The sequence below is a fragment of the Protomyctophum parallelum genome, assembly GCF_964188405.1.
Source record: "Protomyctophum parallelum genome assembly, chromosome: 17".
Classification (NCBI taxonomy): Eukaryota; Metazoa; Chordata; class Actinopteri; order Myctophiformes; family Myctophidae; genus Protomyctophum; species Protomyctophum parallelum.
In genome coordinates, this window is record NC_139719.1 from 38,132,194 (window position 1) to 38,157,367 (window position 25,174).

The following is a 25,174-nucleotide window of genomic DNA, read 5'->3' on the forward strand; positions in this document are numbered from 1 at the left end:
TCTCTCTCTCTCTCTCTCTCTCTCCCTCTCTCATTCTCTCATTCTCTCACACCCCCTTTCACTCTGTCCCTCCTGGCTACCAGTAAACCTGAATAATTGAACAGCCTCCCTCCTCGCATGTAGCAGTTGATTTCAGAGGCATGTCCGTGCATGTCCGTGGCAGGCAGGCAGCCGTGGGAAAAACACATCACACACCGACGAATAACCGTGAGCTTGGGCCGTCACAGCCAGTGTTGACATGTCCGCTTATTATAAGCGACTTTATGGGCTTGTTTGTCTGTAAAGTGGCTTGTAAATATTGGTAGTTGCGGGTTGCATTTTTTTTGGGGGGGGGGGGGGGGGGGTTTGGAAGTGCTCGTTGACTATCACTCAACAGCCCGTGCGTACCACCTGTTTAGAATTTGCACATAATGCAGGAGGCAGCAGGAGGTTGCTTTACTAATAACAAGTGCTTCCAAACTCTGACACTTAGAAAAATAGGTGAAGGACCTCCAGATTAATGTATTTGTCCAACTAAGGACCCTACATCTAAAATGATTAGTGTTGTTGTTAAAATGTATCAAAGAATATTCCACATTTTGTCACATTTTGTTGTTTTCCCATGGTGGTTTTGAAAATGGCAGATCTACAAGCTCACAATGCGATGCGTTGTGAGCTTGGAAAGGCTTCACAGAAAGAATATGCCGAAGTAAATGGTGCATTTATATCATTAAAGTGTGTGTGACCTGGCTGTGCATTCCCACACAGACACACAAGGATCGATGGCAGAGGGAACCATATGCAAGGCACTGACCTGCTCACCGGGAGCCAGTTAGTTAAGGGGTTCAAATTCAGTGTCTTGCTCAAGGACCCTTAACACCATATACTATAAAACCCTAAAAAGGTTCAATCCTCCTAATTCGAACCCTGGTGAGAAACGTCTACCGCTCCCATCATGGCATATCCCCTGCTTGTCCTCCAGGGGAGATATTGGCACTGTTGGGTCAGCTACATGATTTACTTCAGTGATGCTTGCGGAACTCGACTTCGTCTCGTTCCTGACCGCATCCCTGTCGTGGCAATAATCACGTTAACCCACACCCTCGAGTATAATATTGCAATTCTACCACAGTTACCCTTAAAACTAAGAAAATCTGTGAAAAAAAATATATTTTTAATGACAGATGTAGTCACTACGACCACAAATGTCCCAAGAAACTAGCTAGCCTAGCCACCGAGTTTGCTAGCGCTCTGGGAGAACAGAGCAGCTGAATTATTTGTTTTGATTAGGTGTTGAACGGTGCTGGTTTAACCCACGGTTAGAAGGCTGTTTCAACCAATCAGATTGCTTCCTCGAAACGACCTGTGGTAGAATGTAGCTTAACCTGCCCAACACTGGTTTTAATTATTTATTTGATGTTTGATTTTTTTCCAGTAAGAATTGAGGCTCAAATTCCTGCACGTATAGTGGAGTAAGTAAGCAATAGGTCTATTCAAGCTAATTGATAAGCCTAGTAACTATGATTCATTGTTATCTGCAGTGTTGGGCAGGTTAAGCTACATTGTATCTGACCCGACACTGCAAAACAGTGAATCATAGCTAATAGGCCTATTAATTAACAGGGGTACGAGCTTGCCTCGTACCCCTGAAACGAGGCAGAGAGAGGGTTGTGGAGGGTTTTCGAGGAGCTGTGGTGTACTGTATATCTATACAAGGCAGAGAGAAAGAACTGACCCATATTACACAGTATATCATTTATATATATATACACTCCACTCTGTTTTGCCTTTCAAAACACGTTGTTACGTAATCCCTCCAGGATAGCACAGAGAAGGTCTCGAGGTTAGCACAGTACACGCACAGACAGTACACGCACAGTACACGCACAGTACACGCACAATACACGCACGCACGCACGCATGCACGCACGCACGCACACACACACGCACGCACACGCACACACTCCAGAAGCCAGGAGTGTGTGTGTGTGTGTGTGTTGTGGTCTCTTGGGATGGCACTGAAATAGAGTGTGGCCTCCTTGGGGAGCGTGCGTGCACTCCCCCAGGGGGAGCTCTCAATGCGTCGCAGTGGCGACCCGTTGTGAGCTTGTAGATCTACTATTTTCGTTATTTTTTGTCCAAAAGTGTCCTCTTACGGGATTTCAGCCCCTGCCTCTGTAACACTCTCTGCAGAAAGCCCTCGTTACAAAGACTATGGTGCCCGTCGTCTCCACCGTGTCATTGTTTTCCCCCGGTGTTGTTTTCCCCCCAAAAAACTCTTTTCAAACGCCTGAGTTTCCAAATTTCAGCTCTCAGCAAGCAGATAAAAATGTCACGCGTCGTCATGAACACGCGAGTGCAACATAAATGCTCCAGTGCCTCATTAGCTCTGCTGGGGTTGCCAATTTTCTTTTGGCATTCCTCATTGTAAACTAGAAAAAGTGCCCTTCTGGGCACAGGTCTCCACCAGGATAGGAATGTAGGACATTGCAGCTTGCCTTCATCTGGTGGTTGGATAAAAGGGCAACTAAAGTAAATCAGGATGGAGTCTGAGAAATCTGAAAGACCGGTTTCGTTGAATGGCTCTAGAGAGACTGTGTACCAATTTGCGTGATGTTTGGACAAAATCTGTAGGTGTACTGTGCAAAAACTTGTTTTGCACAAAGCGGCCTCCTGGTGGCGCTATAACAGGCCGTTCTGGAAAGTTTGGGGCAGAGGTTCATCGTTGGCATCCAGGGAGTGTGTGTGCAAAATGTGGCATCGACCGGGTTAACGGTGGCCGAGATTAGCTGCTCACGGACACACACACACACACACACACAGACGGACGGAGTGAAAAACATACTCTCCCCCCATGCCTTCGGCCTGGTGGAGACAACAATTCGAAACACGCTGTGCTCTCAGGAACAAAATGACCATTGGGTGGACAAACATGCCCCCCCCCCCCCTAATGCGCATTTGAGAGTTCAGTGCAGAGGAGAAAAAAAGGAAAGAAGAATAAGATGAAGAAAACAAAAACATGGGCATTTGCTCTTCTACAGAGAAGTGGGGGAAAAAAGTGATATTATGGTCAGTATGAGTCATCCTTCACCACATTCTCCACAAGTGGGCGAGTGCAAGTGTGGTTTATACAAGAGAACTGTGCGCTGCAGGGCTCCATGTTTGACCCCTCCTGTGACGGCGGGGTCCCGTACTTGTCAGGAAATGGACAAAACAAACAAACCTGTGTTTCCACTGGATCCAGTGGAACTGAATGAGTGAATAGTGTGTGTTGTTGTTGTTCGGTCATCCTTGATGGGACAGTTACTTTGGGTCTTTATATCTTTATTTAAACCATTTAGTCCTAAGGCTGATTCTTAAAAAAATGGCTTCTAAAAAAAAAAGTTTTCTGGAAAACAGTTTTTTGAGTGGTGCTACCACTCCTACAACCAGCAATGTCCGCGCGTATCTATGTAGCCGTGTATCTATGTAGCCGTGGTCATGAGCACGAGTATATGACTTATTAGTACCAGTAGGGGGCGCCAGAAACAGAGATAGTGCTGTGCCTGCTAATGAGAGAGAGAGAGAGAGAGAGAGAGAGGTGGTGGGGGGGATTGCACCACTCAGTTCACACAGGTGTGATTTATTTTTCAGTGGTGCTCAACCTTTTTGATGTCAAGGACCCCCAGAATTATTTTATTATTTGGCTGTGGAGCCCCATCAGAAAATATCTTGTTCCCCCCCCAGAAGCAAAGATTTGAGTTAAAAACGTTCTGACGCTCTGAAAGAAAGTGCCGCGCTATGAGCTTGCTTGTAGATCTGCTATTTTTCAATAGATAAAGTATAACAAATTCTTTAAAAAAATTGTCCAATTTGACATCGCACAAAAAGTCATTTAACATTTCCCGTAACACATACTGACCGTCCAAAAGCAAGCCAATAATAACAACCACATGTATGATGCAACAAGGCTGGTATAAACACACTCAGCCCACATAGCGTTTGTTTGGCACAGTGTGGAGTGGAGAGATGACTGAATCACCGTCCGGGACGCCTTGTGAAAGAGTCAGGAACTATTTACCCTATAACCTCTGAGGCTGTTAGTTAGTCTGTGGAAACTACGATATACCACATGCTGTAATCCTGTGTGTCAGACCTCAGCATTGTGGCTGTTTGTTTGTGTGTGCCTGGTGTGGCTGATCACATCACATCATCCCCGATTCTCGCCTCCCTACACTGGCTCCCTGTGAGTTAATCATCCACAGACATTTTTCTCCGCAACTTTGCCGCAAAGTTCCGTGACAGCTAAAGTTAAGCCGAGTAAAGAAAACCCACATGAGTGCATTAAACGTCTAAGTGACATTTATTTTGTGATATATTCTGAAAGCAAAGAGTACATGTATTGTGTTTGATCAATGGTGTAGCCTTATTATTAATACATCTTTCTGGGAGTTTACCAAATGTTTCCGCACCCCTGAGAGGGTGCTTAGCTGTACCGAGGGAACACCCAGCAGTGCAGTGTTTTGTGAGGTGGAATTGAGTTCAGCAGAGAGAGTGCACGGCTCCCCAGGGGGAGTGCACGCTTCCCCAGAGCGGTGCAGGTCACCTCACCACCGGAGCGGTGGTCACCTCGCCACCGGAGCGGTGGTCACCTCGCCACCGGAGCGGTGGTCACCTCGCCACCGGAGCGGTGGTCACCTCGCCACCGGAGCGGTGGTCACCTCGCCACCGGAGCGGTGGTCACCTCGCCACCGGAGCGGTGCAGGTCACCTCACGAGCGGTGCAGGTCACCTCACCACCGGAGCGGTGGTCACCTCACCACCGGAGCGGTGGTCACCTCACCACCGGAGCGGTGGTCACCTCACCACCGGAGCGGTGGTCACCTCACCACCGGAGCGGTGGTCACCTCGCCACCGGAGCAGTGGTCACCTCGCCACCGGAGCGGTGGTCACCTCGCCACCGGAGCGGTGGTCACCTCGCCACCGGAGCGGTGCAGGTCACCTCACCGAAAATCCAGACTATGAATGAGCCTTGACAGACCTGTTTGTAGCGTTATTGTCCGCTCATTTTGTGGTCAGTGTCAGTGGCAAAAATGGAATTTGGACGAGAATGTCCACCATGAGCCAACATGCCAGAGTGGACAGAGCGGGCAGTCCAGGGTCCGGGGTCAGGGGTCCGGGGTCGACAGAGCGGGCACTCCGGGCAGTCCGGGGTCACAGTTCTCCTGACCGGGCATTCTCTGTCACCTGAGGAAGCGACGCTCTTCTATTTCAGTGGTTCCCAAACTTTCATGTCAAGGACCCCCACATTGGCACTAATGAGCCCGCGGACCCCCGTTTGAAGACATATGCCAGGGACCCCCCCCCATAAGAGAAGACTTTTTACGGCTCTAGCAGTGATTCTCAACGCGTTTAATTTCAAGGACCCCCAGTTTGACATCCATTTAGTCTACGGACCCCCATTTAATGGGGTTTCTATCTCTGGGACCTCCAATTTAGATTGTAGAATCAATGTTAATTTAACTCTGAGAGCATACAAATGTGTACGCTCTCAGAGTTACAGACCCATAAGGGTCCATTTGGTTCCAAACTATCATTTAGCTGGGGACCCCCTGGAACTCCCTCAAGGACCCCTGGGGGTGAGGGAACCACTGCTCTATTTGCCCTAACCAGTATTGGACAGTAACAAAGTACATTTAACTCAAAGTACAAATTTGACTGAGCAACTTTTGTTTGTAGTGGAGTAATATATATAGTATATAATAGTATATATGTCAATGCGTATATATCTACTTTGACTCAAGTATACTGGGGTTGAGTATCTCGTCCTCCACTGGACCTTACATATCACATTAACCCATTTTGACCGAGACCAATTCTACAAATGTCTTCTAAATCATGACAGTTTTCTGAAAAACCTATGCTAACTATGTCAGTGGTTCTCAAACTATTTCATGCTCAAGGATCCCCAGAATTATATGCATTTGGCCACCGACCCCCATCTGAAAGATTTGAGTTCGCTCTGAAAGAATATACATTAAAAGATTTGCGCCACATTTTCATGATTTTTCAAAAGTAGCAGATCTACAAGCTCGTAGCGTGGAGCTCGGTGCCACGCTATGAGCTTGTATAGATCTTCTATTTTTCAATAGCTAAAGTATAACATAATGCTTAAAACACCAACAGGGGTTCCCGCCCAGAATGGATTAACCCATTCTGACCGGGCACCCATTTTGGTGTTAGCATCATGTTATGCTTTAGCTATTTAAAAATAGCAGATCTACAAGCTCATATCGCGCCACCGAGTGGCGCGATACGAGCTTGTAGGTCTGCTATTTTTTGAAAAATCGAAGAATGACTGACATTTTTAGAATCTGATCTCAGGTCAGAATGGGTTCGTCAGACCAGTGTCCGGCGGAAACCTCGTATGAATCTGATCTCAGGTCAGAATGGGTTAATGCATCATCATCATGTTCATCGCACTTAATTTGACCACGATTTCCAACCCTGCCTCCCCCCCCCCCCCCCACCCATAGATGGAAAATGCAGCTGTCACTTTACTCACTTGTCCCTCTAATGACACACTGGCCAGTTGAGCAGTCTTTGTGAATGAAGCTCCAGCCATCCTCCGTGGCCTAGTAATGAAACCCTCGTTCAGTCACTTAGCCATCTTCTCTCCTCTGGACATCTTGATCCAGAATCCAGGTCAAGCTGGCCCTGCTCGTCATCAGGCCCGTTTCTGCATGCCACGGAGCGCGACAGGATCTTTAGTCATTAACCCACTTAGACCTGAGGACCATTCTAACAAATGTCTTCTAAATGTTCCTAACTTCCTATGTCGGCGGTTCTTAACCTTTTTCATGTCAAGGACCCCCAGAATTATGTGTTCCAGGGATGCACCTGGGACATGTCCTCAGTGATGTATCCTGAGTTCATCACCTGGGACGTGTCCTCAGTGATGTATCCCGAGGTCATCACCTGGGACGTATCCTCAGTGATGTATCCTGAGTTCATCACCTGGGACGTATCCTCAGTGATGTATCCTGAGTTCATCACCTGGGACGTATCCTCAGTGATGTATCCTGAGTTCATCACCTGGGACGTATCCTCAGTGATGTATCCCGAGTTCATCGGGGTTTCGGGTCTCACGAACATCATACCCCTCACTCGGGTGACCCAGCCGGGAGTGATCAAGTCCCGACTTACGTCCCAGTAGCTACCCTCGATCAGACCCACTAGGGAAAGACCAGGGCCACACAATCCGTTGGATCCACCCCGGAACTATACTCTGCCGGGACTGGGAGGTACAATTGTGGCATGTGGAAGGACTAGGCTCTGTGGGTTGACTCCGGTCCGGGCCCCTCCTACGTCTCACCATGTCCACCCCTGCTCTCAGTATACATTTGGCCCTCCTAAAGGCCTCATCGAAGGTTTTTGGACCTCCTCCTCCTCACGGAGGATGCAGGCTGCTCCCGGGGTGCCGTCTACATTCCGGCTGTCACCCCTGTCTCTCCGGTGGTCAAATAATATTATATCCGAGACCAACAGGGTTACATGGAGATGGTTTGACGTTTGACCCATTACACTCTTCAATCTCATGAACAATGACTGAAATTATAGTCGTGGCGACTGAGAACGAATCTCAACTAATCTATTCGATCTACAATCTAACAACAAGTTGCGATGCAAACTATATATATATATAGGGCTCGTGTAAGTATGCCGCCGCGCTCAAGTCTTTAATTTGTCAACCACCGCTGCACTGTTTATACAGTATACGCCAGTATGCAAAAATAAGCTCATTGTTGTTAATGAATTGCTCCAGGTTTAGTGATTAGGATTGCCATTGTGCTGCAGGCATGAGTGGCTGTCTGTGAGCCTGGCTGTGTTCTGTAGGGCAGAGTGTCTGTCTGGTGTAGCCTGGCTGTGTTCTGTAGGGCAGAGTAGCTGTCTGTGTAGCCTGGCTGTGTTCTGTAGGGCAGAGTGTCTGTCTGTGTAGCCTGGCTGTGTTCTGTAGGGGCAGAGTGGCTGTCTGTGTAGCCTGGCTGTGTTCTGTAGGGGCAGAGTGGCTGTCTGTGTAGCCTGGCTGTGTTCTGTAGGGCAGAGTAGCTGTCTGTGTAGCCTGGCTGTGTTCTGTAGGGGCAGAGTGGCTGTCTGTGTAGCCTGGCTGTGTTCTGTAGGGGCAGAGTGGCTGTCTGTGTAGCCTGGCTGTGTTCTGTAGGGCAGAGTAGCTGTCTGTGTAGCCTGGCTGTGTTCTGTAGGGCAGAGTGGCTGTCTGTGAGCCTGGCTGTGTTCTGTAGGGCAGAGTGGCTGTCTGGTGTAGCCTGGCTGTGTTCTGTATAGGGCAGAGTGGCTGTCTGTGTAGCCTGTCTGTGTTCTGTAGGGCAGAGTAGCTGTCTGTGTAGCCTGGCTGTGTTCTGTAGGGCAGAGTAGCTGTCTGGTGTAGCCTGGCTGTGTTCTGTAGGGCAGAGTGGCTGTCTGTGTAGCCTGGCTGTGTTCTGTAGGGGCAGAGTGGCTGTCTGTGTAGCCTGTCTGTGTTCTGTAGGGCAGAGTGGCTGTCTGTGTAGCCTGGCTGTGTTCTGTAGGGCAGAGTAGCTGTCTGTGTAGCCTGGCTGTGTTCTGTAGGGCAGAGTAGCTGTCTGTGTAGCCTGGCTGTGTTCTGTAGGGCAGAGTGGCTGTCTGTGAGCCTGGCTGTGTTCTGTAGGGCAGAGTGGCTGTCTGGTGTAGCCTGGCTGTGTTCTGTATAGGGCAGAGTGGCTGTCTGGTGTAGCCTGGCTGTGTTCTGTATAGGGCAGAGTGTCTGTCTGTGAGCCTGGCTGTGTTCTGTAGGGCAGAGTGGCTGTCTGGTGTAGCCTGGCTGTGTTCTGTATAGGGCAGAGTGTCTGTCTGTGTAGCCTGGCTGTGTTCTGTAGGGCAGAGTGTCTGTCTGTGTAGCCTGGCTGTGTTCTGTAGGGCAGAGTGGCTGTCTGTGTAGCCTGGCTGTGTTCTGTAGGGCAGAGTGGCTGTCTGTGTAGCCTGTCTGTGTTCTGTAGGGCAGAGTGGCTGTCTGTGTAGCCTGGCTGTGTTCTGTAGGGCAGAGTGGCTGTCTGGTGTAGCCTGGCTGTGTTCTGTAGGGCAGAGTGGCTGTCTGGTGTAGCCTGGCTGTGTTCTGTATAGGGCAGAGTGGCTGTCTGTGTAGCCTGGCTGTGTTCTGTAGGGCAGAGTAGCTGTCTGTGTTCTGTTCTCTCCGGCGGTTTCTGGGTCACTCAGGCCGCGGTGACAACAACGCAGTGTGTCACACATAGCTGTGGTCACGTCTCCCCGACTCCCCCGTTCGCCAGGGAGGGAGGGAGTCGCACTGGAACCAGTGGTGGACAGACTACAGTAACAGAGTTACATTTTGATTTACTCTTGAGTACTGTGTAATTACATGTCTCCCAGTGTCCTGTGTTAGCCTGCTTTCCTTGAGCGTTTGCACTTTCACTCCACACTCTATTTCTAGGAAGGGATAAAAAGGTACATTATTCTTTTCCTGCCAGCGTTGACTCCAGTGCTCGCTGTGGCGCCAGTGTTGATTTTGACAGCACATTTTGATTTTGGTTTTAGTCAGCGTTTTGAATGGTTTTTCATTGAATCTTTGTCACATTTTAGTCACGGGCCTTGATGCCGTCGTAATGTCTGATTTTACACTTGCTGGAAATAGCAGATCTACAAGCTCGTAGATCTGCTATTTCCAGCATTCAACCATGAGTGTAAAATGACTTGTGTATTTTACTTATACTGGACCAACCAGTGGTGGACAGACAGTAAACAAACTACATTGGATTTAGAGTACTGTGTAATTACATGTCTTTGAGTGTCTAGCGCCTATACTTTCCTTGAGCGTTTGCACTTTCACTCCACTCCATTTCTAGGAAGGGATTAATTAACCATCAAAGTACGACTTCAACAAATGTTCAACCTACCTTCATACAATTGGTACTCACTAAAGCTTTTGATACTTTCGATTTCGATTTATGTCTACTTGGTCTGTGTCTCAGAGAAGGGCTGTGGACGGTTCAGAAACGTGCCTATCAGTGACACCTTGACCCCCTTTTCCACCGCTTGGTTCCCAATGGGAACCGGTTCAAGTTCTTTTTGGTTCTTAGTCCATGAGCCATGAGCTCCCAACATTGGAACGTTATAATAATTATGAATTGAGTGGGCTAAACTATACCTATATTAGATTGTTATCACCATGACACTTCCCCAATTGAGTACTGAGAAGCAGAGGGACTGGAACGTGGAGGGCTGCGGAGGCTTTGTAGCCAGTTCCACCACAAGGCTCCTGAAGGATGTAGGGATCAGAGGTCAGGCCCCAACGGAAGGCAATCAAAGAACCTTCCACTGCGGCAGAACGGAGCGGTCACTGGCTGTGGCTGAAACGTATAGGGACGCAACACGGGCTTCCAGATGACCACGTGGTGCCACCATGCGGCACACACCCAGGTCTGATCAGACTGTGCCGTGGGCCAACCTCGGGCAGAGGGGTGTCTTGTGATAAGTGGCCGAAACATCCAATGAGGTCGGGGCGCACAACTGAAGATATGTGTCGTACTGGTGGCATTGTACGGGATCATTGACATTTCCACCCCACCCAAGAGGTCATCTCCAATCCATTCAATTGTGCTGAATATTTAGAATCCTTTACACGAAGACAATGATTTATTGTATTACAAATTTTACATTTTTAAATATGCAAATGAGGCATTTATGTAGGAAAATGTGCAAAAAAATGGAAAATATGAAAAAGCTACTTTACTGCGGAAGGGTTATCATGTAATTATGTACTTGTATTGATCCTATAAACAATTAAATATAGGTCTAGTTTTTCCCACCAATTTTGGAGCTCAGGCTCATGGACTAAGAACCAAAAAGAACTGAACCGGTTCCCATTGGGAACCAACCGGTGGAAAGGGGGTCCTTGTGAGCTTGTAGGTCGGCTACTTTTGGCTACTTCTGTGGGACACTCAGACTGTAGGCTAGTAGTGTGTCGAAGTATGGCAAAAAAAACCAAACTTAAAGGGATACCCACATATTACACCCTTAGATGTGGAAGAGAGATAGGAGGTTTCTGTGTTGTCGTGCTGTGTTGGTTGACTGGTTGTGGAACACAGTGAGAGCAGCTGATGATGAAGGCCTATTACCGTACGTACACACACTGATGGACGGTGGTGAGATGACTCAAACCAGTATGGGAAAGAGAACACACACAGCCCAGTGCACACACACGCACACACATAACAAGGTTAGACAATTTACACCTGAACTACAGACAGAGGATAGAGTTATAGGGCAGTATATATAGGTAATGGCAATGAGGGTGTGGGTGTGTGTGTGTGTGTGTGTGTGTGTGTGTGTGTGTGTGTGTGTGTGTGTGTGTGTGTGTGTGTGTGTGTGTGTGTGTGTGTGTGTGTGTGTGTGTGTGTGTGTGTGTGTGTGTGTGTCCAGCTCTGTACTCGAGGCATAAAGCACTGTTTGTGTGTGTGTCTAGGTCTGTTTGTGTGAGTCAGCAGCAGCAGCTGCTCATTTACATGGATTTGCAAAATGACGTGTTGATTAATGTGCATTGTCCCTGTTAAATAAATAAATAATATAATGCAATATATGCAAATCTTCTTCACAGCTTCGCCCTTTGCCCTCGGATACAAAGATATTGGATTAAGATATTTGAGACACTCTGATATTTTGAGTATTCATATTGACCCCGATCCTGTAGTAATTATTCTGGGTTTGTCAGACTCCATGCCTACTGTATGTTGACGAGAGCACAGAAACAACGGATTTTGACGCACTATGCTTTATGTGTGCATTACGCCTTGAGTACACAAATTATATTAGAGCTACAGGGAATCAAATACGTTCAGACAAATCACCTGAAGGGTGATTTACTGTATAAGCTACTGCGCGAGTGTGTGTGTGTGTGTGTGTTTCCCAGCAGGCCAACTAAATTCAGGCACACATAAATTAACTCTCTCTCTCTCTCTCTCTCTCTGTTGGGCTCTGCCTTTTCCTGTTGGTGACAACTGTTGTTCACTACTCTCTCTCTCTCACGCACGCGCGCACACACACACACACACACACACACACACACACACACACACACACACAGAGGGAGAGAGAGTTAATATGGGGCTGTAAAAGTCTTTCGGGCGATTATCGTTACATTGTAATTACAGTCATTAGGAGCTGTCTGCTTTGTGAAGGGTTAAATATATCTACGATTATTGTCTCTCTCTTTGCGCACGCACATGCACGCACACACACACATGCACATACATGCACACGCACGCACACACCGGAGTGTTTCCATTTGTCCTCATAGGACCGACCCCCACCTCTATCTATCATGTGGTTTAACTCCTATTACTCACCTGTGGAGTGAGTGTGTGTGTGTGAGTGTGTGAGTGTGTGAGTGCGTGAGTGCGTGCATGCGTGGTGTTGTGTATGAGTCATAGCCTGTAGCTGAGAGCACATTTGATTTCATCATCTGACCTTCTCTCTTTCTGTTGGTGTCTTAACTCTTTGTGAACACACACACACACACACACACACACACACACACACATACACTAGTGCTGCACAATTAATCTAAATCTACATTCAGACACCTATGCGATCACATTTGTTTGTGAGCATGAACTGTGCAGCACTTTAGTCGGCTGTCCTATTCATTTTAGTTATTATTATTATTATTATACATGTTTTTGCTACGAGAGAGACTTTAAGAGAGGTTTAAGTCAAGCACTTTGATGTCGTTTGTTTAAACTAAAGCCACAGTAGTTAGCTCCAGTCACAGTCCCCTGGTGGTTTGTGCATTCCTGGTAGGGAATGAGGCATTAATTAACCATGCAGGTGAAGGAGTTTAAGTATTGTTCACGAGTGAGGGGAGGACGGAGAAGGAGATCAGCCGGAGAATCGTAGCGGCAGGGGCGGTATTGCAGTCGCTGTACCGCTCACTGTTGTGACGAAAAGAGAGTTGAGCCAGAAGGCAAAGCTCTCCGTCTACCGAGCAATCTTCGTTCCTACTCTCGCCTATGGTCATGAAGTGTGGGTCATGAATAAGCCCGAAATTAGTGTCCGTAAATTTTCTTCAACGGGTGGCTGGGTGACTTACTAACACCAGGGGCTCCACCGCGTCACCGTCACCGTCAGGGAATGCTCCCTTTATAATCAATGAAGGGTGGCTCCACTGCCCGCGTTGCGTGACTGCATTCAAATCGCCCCGGTTCGTTTTTTGACGCTCACGACGGAGACGCAACGCGCCCGGTGGAGCCGCGCCGTTAGAGATAGGGTGAGAAGTTCAGTCACACGAGAGAGACTCGGAGTAGAGTCACTGCTTCTTCCCCGGGAAAGGAGCCAGCTTAGGTGGTTCGGATGCCTCTCGGGTGTCTCCCTAGGGAGGTCCTCGTCCCACTGGGAGGAGACCCCAGGGCAGACCAAGGCGCAGTTGGAGGAAACACATCGACTCACTGGCCTTGGAACGTCACACACACACACACACACACACACACACACACACACACACACACACACAGAGAGAGAGAGCCTATTGCATTACTTCACATTTCTTCAGGGTGCTGTAATGGAAATTTGACTCTGTTGAATTGCACACATTCTTTGTGTGCCTACCTCAACACACAAACAAACAAACACACACACACACACACACACACACACACACACACACACACACACACACACACACTCATGCATGCATACTATGTACACAGTATCTGCTGCTCATGCTGAAGGGATTGATGCCTTGCCCAAAGGCATGGCAGTAGTACTGCCATGCAGGGAAGCTATTGGACATTTTGTCAGAATTGTATTGAGCGGATGGGATGGCCCCTTGAGATGTTTTAGAGGGGGTGCCACACACACACACACACACACACGCACACACACACACACACACACACACACACACACACACACACACACACACACACACACACACACACACACACACACACACACACACAGGTACAGTTGGCTTGCTCACCATCTCCCATCATCACGGCTGTGTTAGAGCAGGTCATCCAATGATCGTTGGGTCGGCGGTTCGAATCCCGGCTCCTCCTCCTGTCCACATGTCGAACTGTCCTTCGAAGGCGTCAACTGTTCGCCGATTCACCTCCAAATGTATGATTGAATTAATGGGCCGTTGTAAAAATGCAAACCATTATCATTACGTCCTAACAGCCAGTAATGTACATTAGGAGTGCCACAGTTAATCGAACTAATGTCAGTGATTTTATGAAACATAGGGCTCCATTTTCGTCACCGCTAACCCTTATCACTAAACTTCTTTGCCTTTTTTTTTTTACTATTTTGAAAAACATTTTTGAATAGTTCAACTTTACTAGCCAATCTACATTGACACGTTGTGAGCTTGTAGACTGGCCATTTTAACTATTCAAAAATGTTTAGCAAAATAGTAAAAAAAAAGAAAAAAAAAGGCAAAGAGAAATGGAGCCCATAGCTCCATAGCATGTCTTGTATTGTGTTTGATTTAACCTATATGACCTAACTGTGAAGCACTTTGAACTGCAACCCTGTATGAAAGGTGCTATATAAATAAAGATTATTATTATTATTATTATTATTATAGCCTTTTCTGTTATTGCTTGCAGCTCTGCTGTGTAGTTATTAGTCCAAAGCCAACCTGTTTAGACATCATTTTGACCACAGATATCTGTTTTTATGTAATTTCTTTACTGCATTTAGAAATGACGCATTTGACATATCAAATGTCGTGACCAGAAATGACAATTATGGGCGGCGGCGGTGGTGGCTCAGGGTATAGAGTGGCTGGATGGTAACCGCAAAGTTGCCAGTTCGAACCCTGTGGGCTCCCCCAGAGTTAGTGTCGAAGTGTCCTCGAGGAAGACACTGAACCCCTAATTTATCCTGATGTGCTGGTTGGTGCATTGCATGGTTTCTTCTGCCATCGGTGTGTGAATGTGTGTGTGTTGAATGTAATGCACGTGAATGTAATGCACAATCTCTGTAAAGCGCCTTGGATAAAGGCGCTATATAAATGCACCATTTACCATTTCATTATGACAGCTACCTTTGCACTGCTTTGCACTCACACACTCTGTGCAGCTTTAGAAGATTGCAGAAGAGTTTGTCTGGCTTTGTGAGACAGTATAGGCACAATGGAGCTGAAGACATTGTAATTACATGGTTAAACGTGCTATCCAACACGCCCTCCAGTCAAACACACACACACACACACACACACACACACACACACACACACACCCAACACACACCCAACACGGCCTCCACTCAATGTATTTCTGCTCTTTCCATTTCAGGAATCGACTACAAGACCACCACCATACTGTTGGACGGACGCAGAATCAAACTGCAACTCTGGTAAGATGCACACATGCACAAACACGCACACACGCACGCACGCACGCACGCACGCACGCACGCACGCACGCACGCACGCACGCACGCACTACTTGATCATACTACAGTGTCACACAAAAGCCTCAACAGTTGCAGAGCTACAAAATGTGGCACGAAGCCCCAAACTGATTTCGTAGTTTGTTTTCCAGTTCAATTTAAAAAATAGATAATAATATTAATAATAATAAAAATACATGATGACAGGCTGCATACGACTGACCTTATACTGTAGTACGCAGTGATGTAAACAACACAGCTGCAGGTATAACAGTCAATCAATCAATCAATGTCACGTTTTGTTGTCACAATGCACGAACGCAAACTAAAAGTGAGGTAAGTCTTATCTATGTATAGAGGCCTCTACCACTGCAATTCAAAAGAGTTAAAACTAGACAAAGTGCCAATCGGCACAGGTCTCCACCAGGGCAGGTCAGGTTGTGGCCTCATGGTGGCGCTATAACAGGCTGTTGAGGAAGATTTGGGCCGGAGGTTCGTGTTGGAGGGATGCAGGTACAAAGTTTTTCCATGTGTGCATACATAAGTTGTATACAGATCGATGCAGTTATAGCAAAAAACAGGAATTGGCCTGTTATAGCGCCACCGTGAGGCTGATTTTGAGGAAGAAATTGTGGCATGTCGTCCTCGGCCTAGTGAAAATGTGCGTGTATAATTTAACGGAAATTGCACACTGTGTTTGTGATTTGTGGCCTTTTTTCGAAATGGACGAATCGTGTGAGCTTTGGAAGCCAATCTTAGCCAATCAGGATGGAAGATGGGAAATGGTGCCGCTCCGTGTTGATCACATGACTATGGAGATAGTGTATAGCGATTTGCGTGAAATTTGGATAAAATGTGAAGGAGTAATAATAGAAAATGTGTTTTACATATGTGGGCCTCCTGGTGGCGCTATAAAGAGCAGATGTGAAGAATTCCAGGCAAAGGTTTTTCCTTGGCCTCTAGGGAGTTGGCATACAAAGTTATCCGTGCAGTTAGAGGTAAAAACACTTTTCGGCCAGTTATAGCGCCACCTTGAGTCTGAGTTGAAATTGTTCATGTGGCATTTCGTCCTCGGCCTAGTGGGAATGTGGGTGCACAATTTCAGGGAAATGACGCGATGTGTTCATGATTTGCAGCATTTTGTTTGAAACTGAGCACTCCTGTGAACTTTGGAAGCCAATCTTAACCAATCAGGATGGAGTGTGAGAAATCTGAAAGACAGGTTTCGTTGAATGGCTCTAGAGAGACTGTGTACCAATTTGCGTGATGTTTGGGCAAAATCTGTAGGTGTACTGTGCAAAAACTTGTTTTGCACAAAGCGGCCTCCTGGTGGCGCTATAACAGGCCGTTCTGGAAAGTTTGGGGCAGAGGTTCATCGTTGGCATCCAGGGAGTGTGTGTGCAAAATTTGGCATTGAGCGGGTTAACGGTGGCCGAGATTAGCTGCTCACGGACACACGGACGGACACACGGACGGACGGAGTGCAAAACATACTCTCCCCACATGCCTTCGGCCTGGTGGAGACAAAAAGAAGGGAGAATCAAACAGCGGAGCATGAGAAGTCCTGAAAATAGCAGCAGCAGCAGCATGTTAACATCAGTTACAGTCAGTGTCGTGCAGATTAAAAGAAGGGCATCTGAGCATGACGACGCACCGTCGATGAAAGGCACAGGGGAGACAGGCTTATAGGTTCTGTTCAACGTTCTCTGACAGTTGCAATAAAATTAAATAAACTCTTGTGTTGTGGCTCTTTTGTTTTTTAAAGATATGTTTTTGGCTTTTTCTAGCCTTTTTCGATAGGATGAAAGTAGTCTGACAGGAAATGGTGGAGAGAGATGGGCGGGAAGACACGCGGGATAGGCCGTCGGGATCGGGAGTCGAACCCGCGGCACGCCGTCAGGCCGGCTCAGCAGCCTAGGCGCCCAGACGGTTGAGCTAACCGTCCGGGGCGTGTTGTGGCTCTTTGATTTTGGTCCAGCTGCAGCTAATATGATTAATAACAACCGTCATACTTTAGAAATTAGCCGACCCGTTGGCAGCTTTGAGGTGGTCTATTTATGGTGCACGGTGCCGCACACAACCATTGATTGATTGAAATATGTATTAACAGTTTGCAGAATTACAGTACATTTCAAGCACAAACTCAATACAAAGACTGTTAACTAAGTGTAAACCAGCCATTAGGTTTTTTAGGCGAATAGAACCCTCTATTCTTAGTCAAACAGACCTGAGTTAACGACTGTACTTTTGAGGAAAAGAACAAGAATACGAAACTGCAGTATTATTCTTTAAAAGCAGCTTGGGCACATGCACTGAGCAGCATACAGGACCCCTCCTGCCTCTGGGGGGCTGCCTCTGCCTGTCAGCCTGCAGTATTTTTAGAAGCGAGGCTTATACGCTTTTAGCCAAGTCAGTGTTAAATTATTCATCACAAAACTTTGATGTCTAAGAGGATGAGATGCTTTAGCTCTCTTTAGCGTGCTGGAGGGGGGGAGGGGGGGGGTCTGTAAACCCTCTATTCCAGTTAACAACTGTACGTGGACACCAGTCCCAGTCCCGTCTACTTCATTTGATTTGACTTGATTGCTTCATCAAAAATAACCTTAATAATCTACCAGCTTTAAAGCTGCTATAAGCAATAACATGTCCAAATTTTAATGACCTTTTTATTTATTTTTATTTTTTTGGTATTCAGGCAGCCGGCAATGGGTAGAACGCTCCCAAAAAAATACATTTAGTCTCTGTGACACATCTATGTAAAGATGTTCCTAGAAGCTTTGTCATTGGTCGATGTGCCTGTCTACTTCCTGATTGGTTAGTCATTTCGACCGGGGTTTTTTTGACCAATGACAAAGCTTCTAGGAACATCTTTGAATGCAGATTGTGGCCCCTAGATGTGTCACAGAGACAAAAATGTGGAGTGTTTTACTCATTGCTGGCTGTCTGAATACCAAAAAAACAAAGTCATTAACATTTTGACATAATTGTATTATTGCTTATAGCAGCTTTAATTGTGAGCTTGAAGATCGTCTAGTTTTGGCTAATGTTCGCCTGCGGAAGATGGACGTTCAAATGGAAGTGGTTGCGGTTAATAATGTCCTCTCTCTCCCCCTGGCTTTCACGTTGTTGCTGTCCGGCAGAAAGAAGCCTTGTGTCTCCAAACTGCTACTTTTCATGTTTTTCTTTGCCCTACTTATAGTTAGTATGAGTGTTGCAGAAAAGTTGCAAATATAGCTGATGCACGACTACAAGCCTGCAACACACATTGAGCTTAATTAGCTCTGCAAATCTTAAATCTATTTTCTAGCCGCTTTTCTCCCCATTTGTAATCGTTATGCCAGTTAATTTCTCCTCACACACATGTGTGTTTCCGTCCAACACAACATGCCCCATGCAGTCACTTTACCACGGCACCACCATCCGAAAATGTTTGGAAAGCGAAAGTGTTTAACCCATTCTGACCTGAGATCAGATTCATACGAGGTTTTCCACTGGACACACACTGGTCTGATGAACCCATTCTGACCTGAGATCAGATTCTAAAAATGTCAGTCGTTCTTCGATTTTTCAAAAATAGCAGACCTACAAGCTCGTAGCACGCCACTCGGTGGCGCGCTATGAGCTTGTAGATCTGCTATTTTTAACGTGATAAACTAACGTGATGCTGGGTGCCCGGTCAGAATGGGTTAAGTCTGTCTGTGGGTTTTATGACCAATTAAAAGTAGTCTATTAAAACCGTTTCGTAGCCATAAACGTCAAGACGTCTAATTGCCTATTAAGTAATGGATTTATTTTTATTTTTTATATATTCTTCTTTTTCATCCATATTTTGAGAATTCCTCTAATCTGGGGTATGACATGCACATTACATGCATAATAGAATTACAAATTATTTCTTTCTTTATAATGGGAATATGGGAATGGGAATTGGCACTCAAATACATTACTGGTGACCACCAGGTGGCGCTGAAGGAGTTTTAATAAGAGCTTAAGTTGTGACTGAATAATATACTGTAGCTACAATGGATCCATGATTGGAACGCAGTTTTATTTTTATTTTTATTTTACATTTCCTGAAAAGGAAAGAACAAGGTTTCCTGGACAGTGACGATGTGTACTGTACTGTACTGTACTGTACTGTACTGTACTGTACTGTACTGTACTGTACTGTACTGTACTGTACTGTACTGTACTGTACTGTACTGTACTGTACTGTACTGTACTGTAGCTGGCATGACACGGCAGCAGTCGACGTGTACTGTTACGATGAATTGGGATGAGGACCCAAATGCAGGCGACAGGAGGCAGAACAGGTAAACTTAGGAATATGTATTAATAAAGCTCAGGAACTTCCATACAAGGGCAAAAGGCAGGTAAATCTCTGGAAACATATAATACAAGAACTCATGCAACACGAACCAACAAGAACAGAATGCAAACACAGAACTTAAATAGACACAGGGTAACAGGGCACAGGTGGAACCAAAATACAATCAACACTAGGATAGGCTAAAAGGACACAGGTGGAAACACTGTCAAATTAACAACAACAATTAACAACAGAGTAACAGAAAACCAAAACCAAAGAGAAACAGTCAGGAACACATGAGCAAATACATACAAAACATACTGAAATCAGTGAAATGACAGAAATATATTAAGGACAGAGTTCACGGTCGGAGGAGCGGACCGTGACAGTACCGTTGACAAACATCTGAATACATATGTTGTCATCATCATCATTTTTCGACCACGGTCGAGATCATGGATTCCAAAATGCTACGCCAGACTTCCCGGTCCTTCATTGCCACCCCCAGTTCCTGCCTACTTGCACACTAGATCAGAACATGACTAGTGAATCGAGATATTGGCAAGATCCACGCAAGGACTAGCTAGTAGGATCGCCACATCCCAGAATACAACAACTGAGACTCATTATGGTCTGTAATATTTTAAAAGAACAATGCCCAAAATATTTTAAAAGTTACTTCCTGTATGTTAACCAGTTCCATAGTTTGAACACAAGGGCTAGTGTAGCTGATCTTAAACCACCAAACCTAAAACATAAGGTAGGTAGAAGCTCATTTAAATGGGTGGAGGTGGAGGATTGGAAAAAGGGAAATTAAATTTGCCCAGTCTTTTAACATTTTAAAAAAATATGTTGAAATAGTGGCTGATGGCCAAGTTAGTATAGTGTTGTATTTATTGTCTTTTGTTTACTGATCTATGATGGCCTGTGGTAAATGTCTTGATTTTAGTACACGCATGTTCTTCTTACCATATGCTGTAACTATTTATTTGGCTCACAATGGAATTAAGGAATTAAGGGAATTTTTGTGCAATCCTGATAATTCTGTACTGCTCTTTTATGAATTGTATCATGAATATATCAATTACCGTAATTTCCGGACTATAAATCGCACCTGAATATAAGCCGCACCAGCCAAATTTAGGGAAAATCCCGTATACAAGCCGCACCGGACTATAAGCCGCAGGTGGCCCCCTAGTGGCCGTTACGTTAGCTCAGAGCCTTAGATGGCTCTGCGTTAGCTGTACAAATCCATAGATTAGCTGCACCGTTGTATAAGCCGCAGGGTTCAAATCATGGGTAAAAAGCCGCGGCTTATAGTATTATAAGAAATTACGGTACCATTACCGTAGAGACCTGTACGGGTCCATGTGTATACTCTCTCAGAGTTATGGGCGTCCGTTATGGAGCACCGAAGTCCTGACGTCACTCGCTCATCCCCTGGTTCTGCCCGCTTCACGGAAGTCATTTCTCTATGGAGAATAACATGGGCTCATCTTAAAATCGTTTCATATAAGCACTCTGGTCCAAAAATAAGCAAAGTGTGTCTGCGTTATTGTCAGGGAGGTGTGTCTCAGTATCGTTTGCGACAGTCAGTCCCTCATATTTGATACAGTCTGTTTCTAGCGAAACAGAACTTGCTTAAATTCAGCAGCATTTCTTTGTTTGTTTTTTGTTTTTTTACAAAAATATCAGATGTACAAGCTATACAGACGTGAGCTTGTATATCTGCTACTGCCCTTCTAAACCACTGTTCTAAATCCTTCTGGAAAAACGTATGTTGCTAAAATCCAAAATGACATCACAGACGCTTTCATTTCAACGGATTAAAGTCACCGAGATATTATTATTTTAAGAGCCAATTTCTGTTCCTCCTCTTATAAAAAAAAACAGAGAGAAATGGAGTTGATGACCCACTGCAGATGTAGCCTGGCTAATAAGCCAGACTCAAATCACACTGTCGGGTGCAGGCAATTTAGTTTTTTGCCAACGGCTGATTCGGTCTGGCTTATTAGCCAGGCTACTGCAGATGTCCTAAATGGTGCATTTATATAGCGCCTTTATCCAAGGCGCTTTACAGAGATTGTGCATTACATTCACCCATTCACACACACATTCATACACCGATGGCAGCGGAAACCATGCAAGGCACCAACTAGCACATCGGAAGCAATTAGGGGTTCAGTGTCTTGCTCAAGGACACTTCGACAGTAACTATGGGGGAGCCCGGGTTCGAACTGGCAACCTTACGGTTACCATCCAGGCACTCTACCCCTGAGCCACCGCCGCCCCACACATGTCCTCTCTCACACACGCGCACACCACACCACACCACACCACAACACACACACACACACACACACACACACACACACACACATGCTAGACACTCCACGCATGCACTCGCACATGCTTGAAATTAAACTGGTTGAGAGTCACTGCTTGACCCCTGACTGTGTGTCGTTTCAGGGACACGTCTGGCCAGGGTCGATTCTGCACCATCTTCAGGTCATATTCTAGAGGAGCACAGGTAAGAGAGTGTGTGTGTGTGTGTGTGTGTGTGTGTGTGTGTGTGTGTGTGTGTGTGTGTGTGTGTGTGTGTGTGTGTGTGTGTGTGTGTGTGTGTGTGTGTGTGTGTGTGTGTGTGTGTGTGTGTGTGTGTGTGTGTGTGTGTGTGTGTGTGTGTGTGTGTGTGTGTGTGTGTGTGTGTGTGACTCGAGGTTAATTGGAGGGTTCTGCTGGTGTTGTAGCTTTTCCCTGTGTTGGTCTGCTTCTCTAGGTTGCTAATTTGGAAGAAGCAAGTGCATATTGATTAACTTATTTTAGCGAGGAATTGGTAGAGCTGCACAAAAACGCGTCTACTCCATGATATACGCGCACTAGCTCACTAAAAACTTAGCAGGGAAACTAATCTGCCCAACAAACTGAGGACTGAGTCAAACAAACGAACGCACCCATAGTGATTGGGAGGCACTGGCCAGCTGCCTCCAATCCTTGATTGCCACCATTCTTCAACCAGGTCCCATCACACTGGGCCCCATGAAAGACACTAAATTACTATTAGTGAAGCACAAACCCTAAACCCTGACATAGGCCCTGCCTGGGGCCGTCACAGTAGTGCAGTGAACCAGAAAGGCAGAGACAGACAGGGAGGGGTGTATAGAACATATCAACACGGGCGGAACAGCATTAGGACCCCGCATAGGCTGAAAGCCACTCGGCAGCCGGGGCGGCCGCTTCCTCTGGCCGCTCATATAAAAACACATGAAATCAAAACAAAACAAGGCTGCCCTGTTCCAGAATCCAGACACAGTTTTCTTAACCTCTATACTTTGTTGACCTGCAGGGGGTCCCCCAGGGATCTGTACCAGGGACCCCTCCTTTTCCCCTCTACAGTAGGGGTCTTCAACTTATCTTTTTAAGGTCAAGGATCACTTATAGCTGAGAGAGAGAGAGAGAGAGATGAAGCAGGGGGTCCCTTGCTTCATCTCTCTCAGCTAAGGGGTCCTGCATATTGTATGCAATATTGTTGTTTTCATAGATTTCATGATTGCTTCATTTGACTATCAGTGTTTTGTGAATTCATGTTTTTTTTTGATAAACACATTTAGATTTAGACATTTAACCACCGTCCTAAACCGTCAACTTGATCTTTGGCTCTACACCTGTTTTTCTCCTTTTTTCCCCCTCTACACCAAACCACTTTGCTACTAATAGCGACCTACAACTTAAGCTCATAGTCATAATGCCTCGCAGCACGAGCCGTTGTGAGCTTGTAGATCTGCTGTAGTAAGTCTGATCTGGGTTGTGGAGAGAAGAACGAGGCTCCGCGTTCTTGGCATAGCAAGAGCTGGAGAGGCAGGTAGACCTCTTGTTACTGAACAGACACTCTGTAGCAGTGGGATTACTGTCACAATATTGTGATTTTTTTTACATTTTAACAAAAATCCTTTTGTTATAAATAGTAGTTATATATATATATATAATAGTTATATAAAGTTCTGTATTATTATCCTGGTGGCTCCGCCTCCAACGGCCGAGCACTAAGCTGAAAGAGATGCTGTTACCATGGCAACAATATTATGACCATACCAACACCACAGCCAACCACTAAGGTGTGTGTGTGTGTGTGTGTGTGCATGCACACGTGCCTGTCATGCATACGTGTGTGGGTGTGCGTTCTTAGTTATTGTCCTCCAAAGTCCAAATAAATTAGCTAATCCTGTCCTCTTTTCCTTTCTGTGCCTCTCTCTCTCTCTCTCTCTCTCTCTCTCTCTCTGTCTCTCTCTCTCTCTCTCTCTCTCTCTCTCTCTGTCTATCTCTCTCTCTCTCTCTCAGGGCGTGATTTTAGTCTATGACATCACCAATCGCTGGTCCTTTGATGGGATCGACCGATGGATCAAAGAGATCGACGAAGTGAGTGTCTGTCTGTCTGTCTGTCTGTCTGTCTGTCTGTCTGTCTGTCTGTCTGTCTGTCTGTCTGTCTGTCTGTCTGTCTGTCTGTCTGTCTGTCTATATATATATACCGGTATATATATATAATAATATATAATAATAATAAAATAAAGTCCCTCTAGGCTTTCCTGGGAATAGTGCGTTCCCACTGTGTGATGCATACGGCCTGTCGCTCCCAGTCTGCACTCTATCCTTTTCACATCAAGGCCCGTTGATTTAGTCGGCATTTGAGCCACGGAACCACCATGTGATGACATTTAGCCTCTCAGACCCATCTGAGCCACGGAACCACCATGTGATGACATTTAGCCTCTTTCTCACCCAAAACTAAAGTATGTTCTGTTTTCGTTGGACAAAGATTGTGTCTACAGTTCCACGCTTTTAGCAAAGCGTTGATCAAAATTAGAATTCTTTACACCCGCTAATTGTGTCGAATTCTTGTAAATGAATGAAGTAATGCAGATGTTTACGCTCTCAAGAGTTAAAGATCTATAAGGGTCGATTTAGTTACCAACTCAGCTGAGGTCATTTAGCTGGGGACCACCTGGAACCCCCTCAAGGACCACTCTCTATATGCTTCTATAACTCCCCCCCTTGCTGTCCGTCTGTCTGTCTTACCCAGCATGCACCGGGCGTACCCAAGATCCTGGTGGGCAACCGCCTGCACCTGGCGTACAAGCGTCAGGTGAGCACGGAGCAGGCGCAGCTGTACGCCGAGCGCCTGGGCGTCACCTTCTTCGAGGTGAGCCCGCTGTGCAACTTCAACGTCACCGAGTCCTTCACGGAGCTGGCCCGCGTGGTCCTCATGAGGCACGGCATGGAGCGCCTCTGGAAGCCCAACAAAGGTATACTGCCGCCGCACGCATATACGCTAGGGCTTTAACCCATTTTGACCTGAGATAAGGTTCTAAAAATGTCTGTTTGAAAATGACAGTTTTCTGTAAAAGCTATGTTTCTATGTCAGTCGTTCTTCGATTTTTCAAAAATCGCAGACCTACAAGCTCGTAGCGCG

At 46.1% G+C, this 25,174-nt stretch overlaps 1 protein-coding gene across 2 annotated transcripts in view; it reads left to right on the forward strand.

The window, feature by feature from the left end:
- The window catches only part of LOC310874279 (ras-related protein Rab-40B-like), a 32,294-nt gene that overhangs the window by 2,647 nt on the left and 4,473 nt on the right, over nt 1-25,174 (forward strand). For both annotated transcript variants that reach the window (XM_083787016.1, XM_083787017.1), the window contains 4 exons: nt 15,302-15,362; nt 22,177-22,237; nt 24,046-24,123; nt 24,785-25,007. In XM_083787016.1, the coding sequence (XP_083643142.1) occupies nt 15,302-15,362; nt 22,177-22,237; nt 24,046-24,123; nt 24,785-25,007 (423 nt within the window). The remainder of the gene's footprint in view (nt 1-15,301; nt 15,363-22,176; nt 22,238-24,045; nt 24,124-24,784; nt 25,008-25,174) is intronic.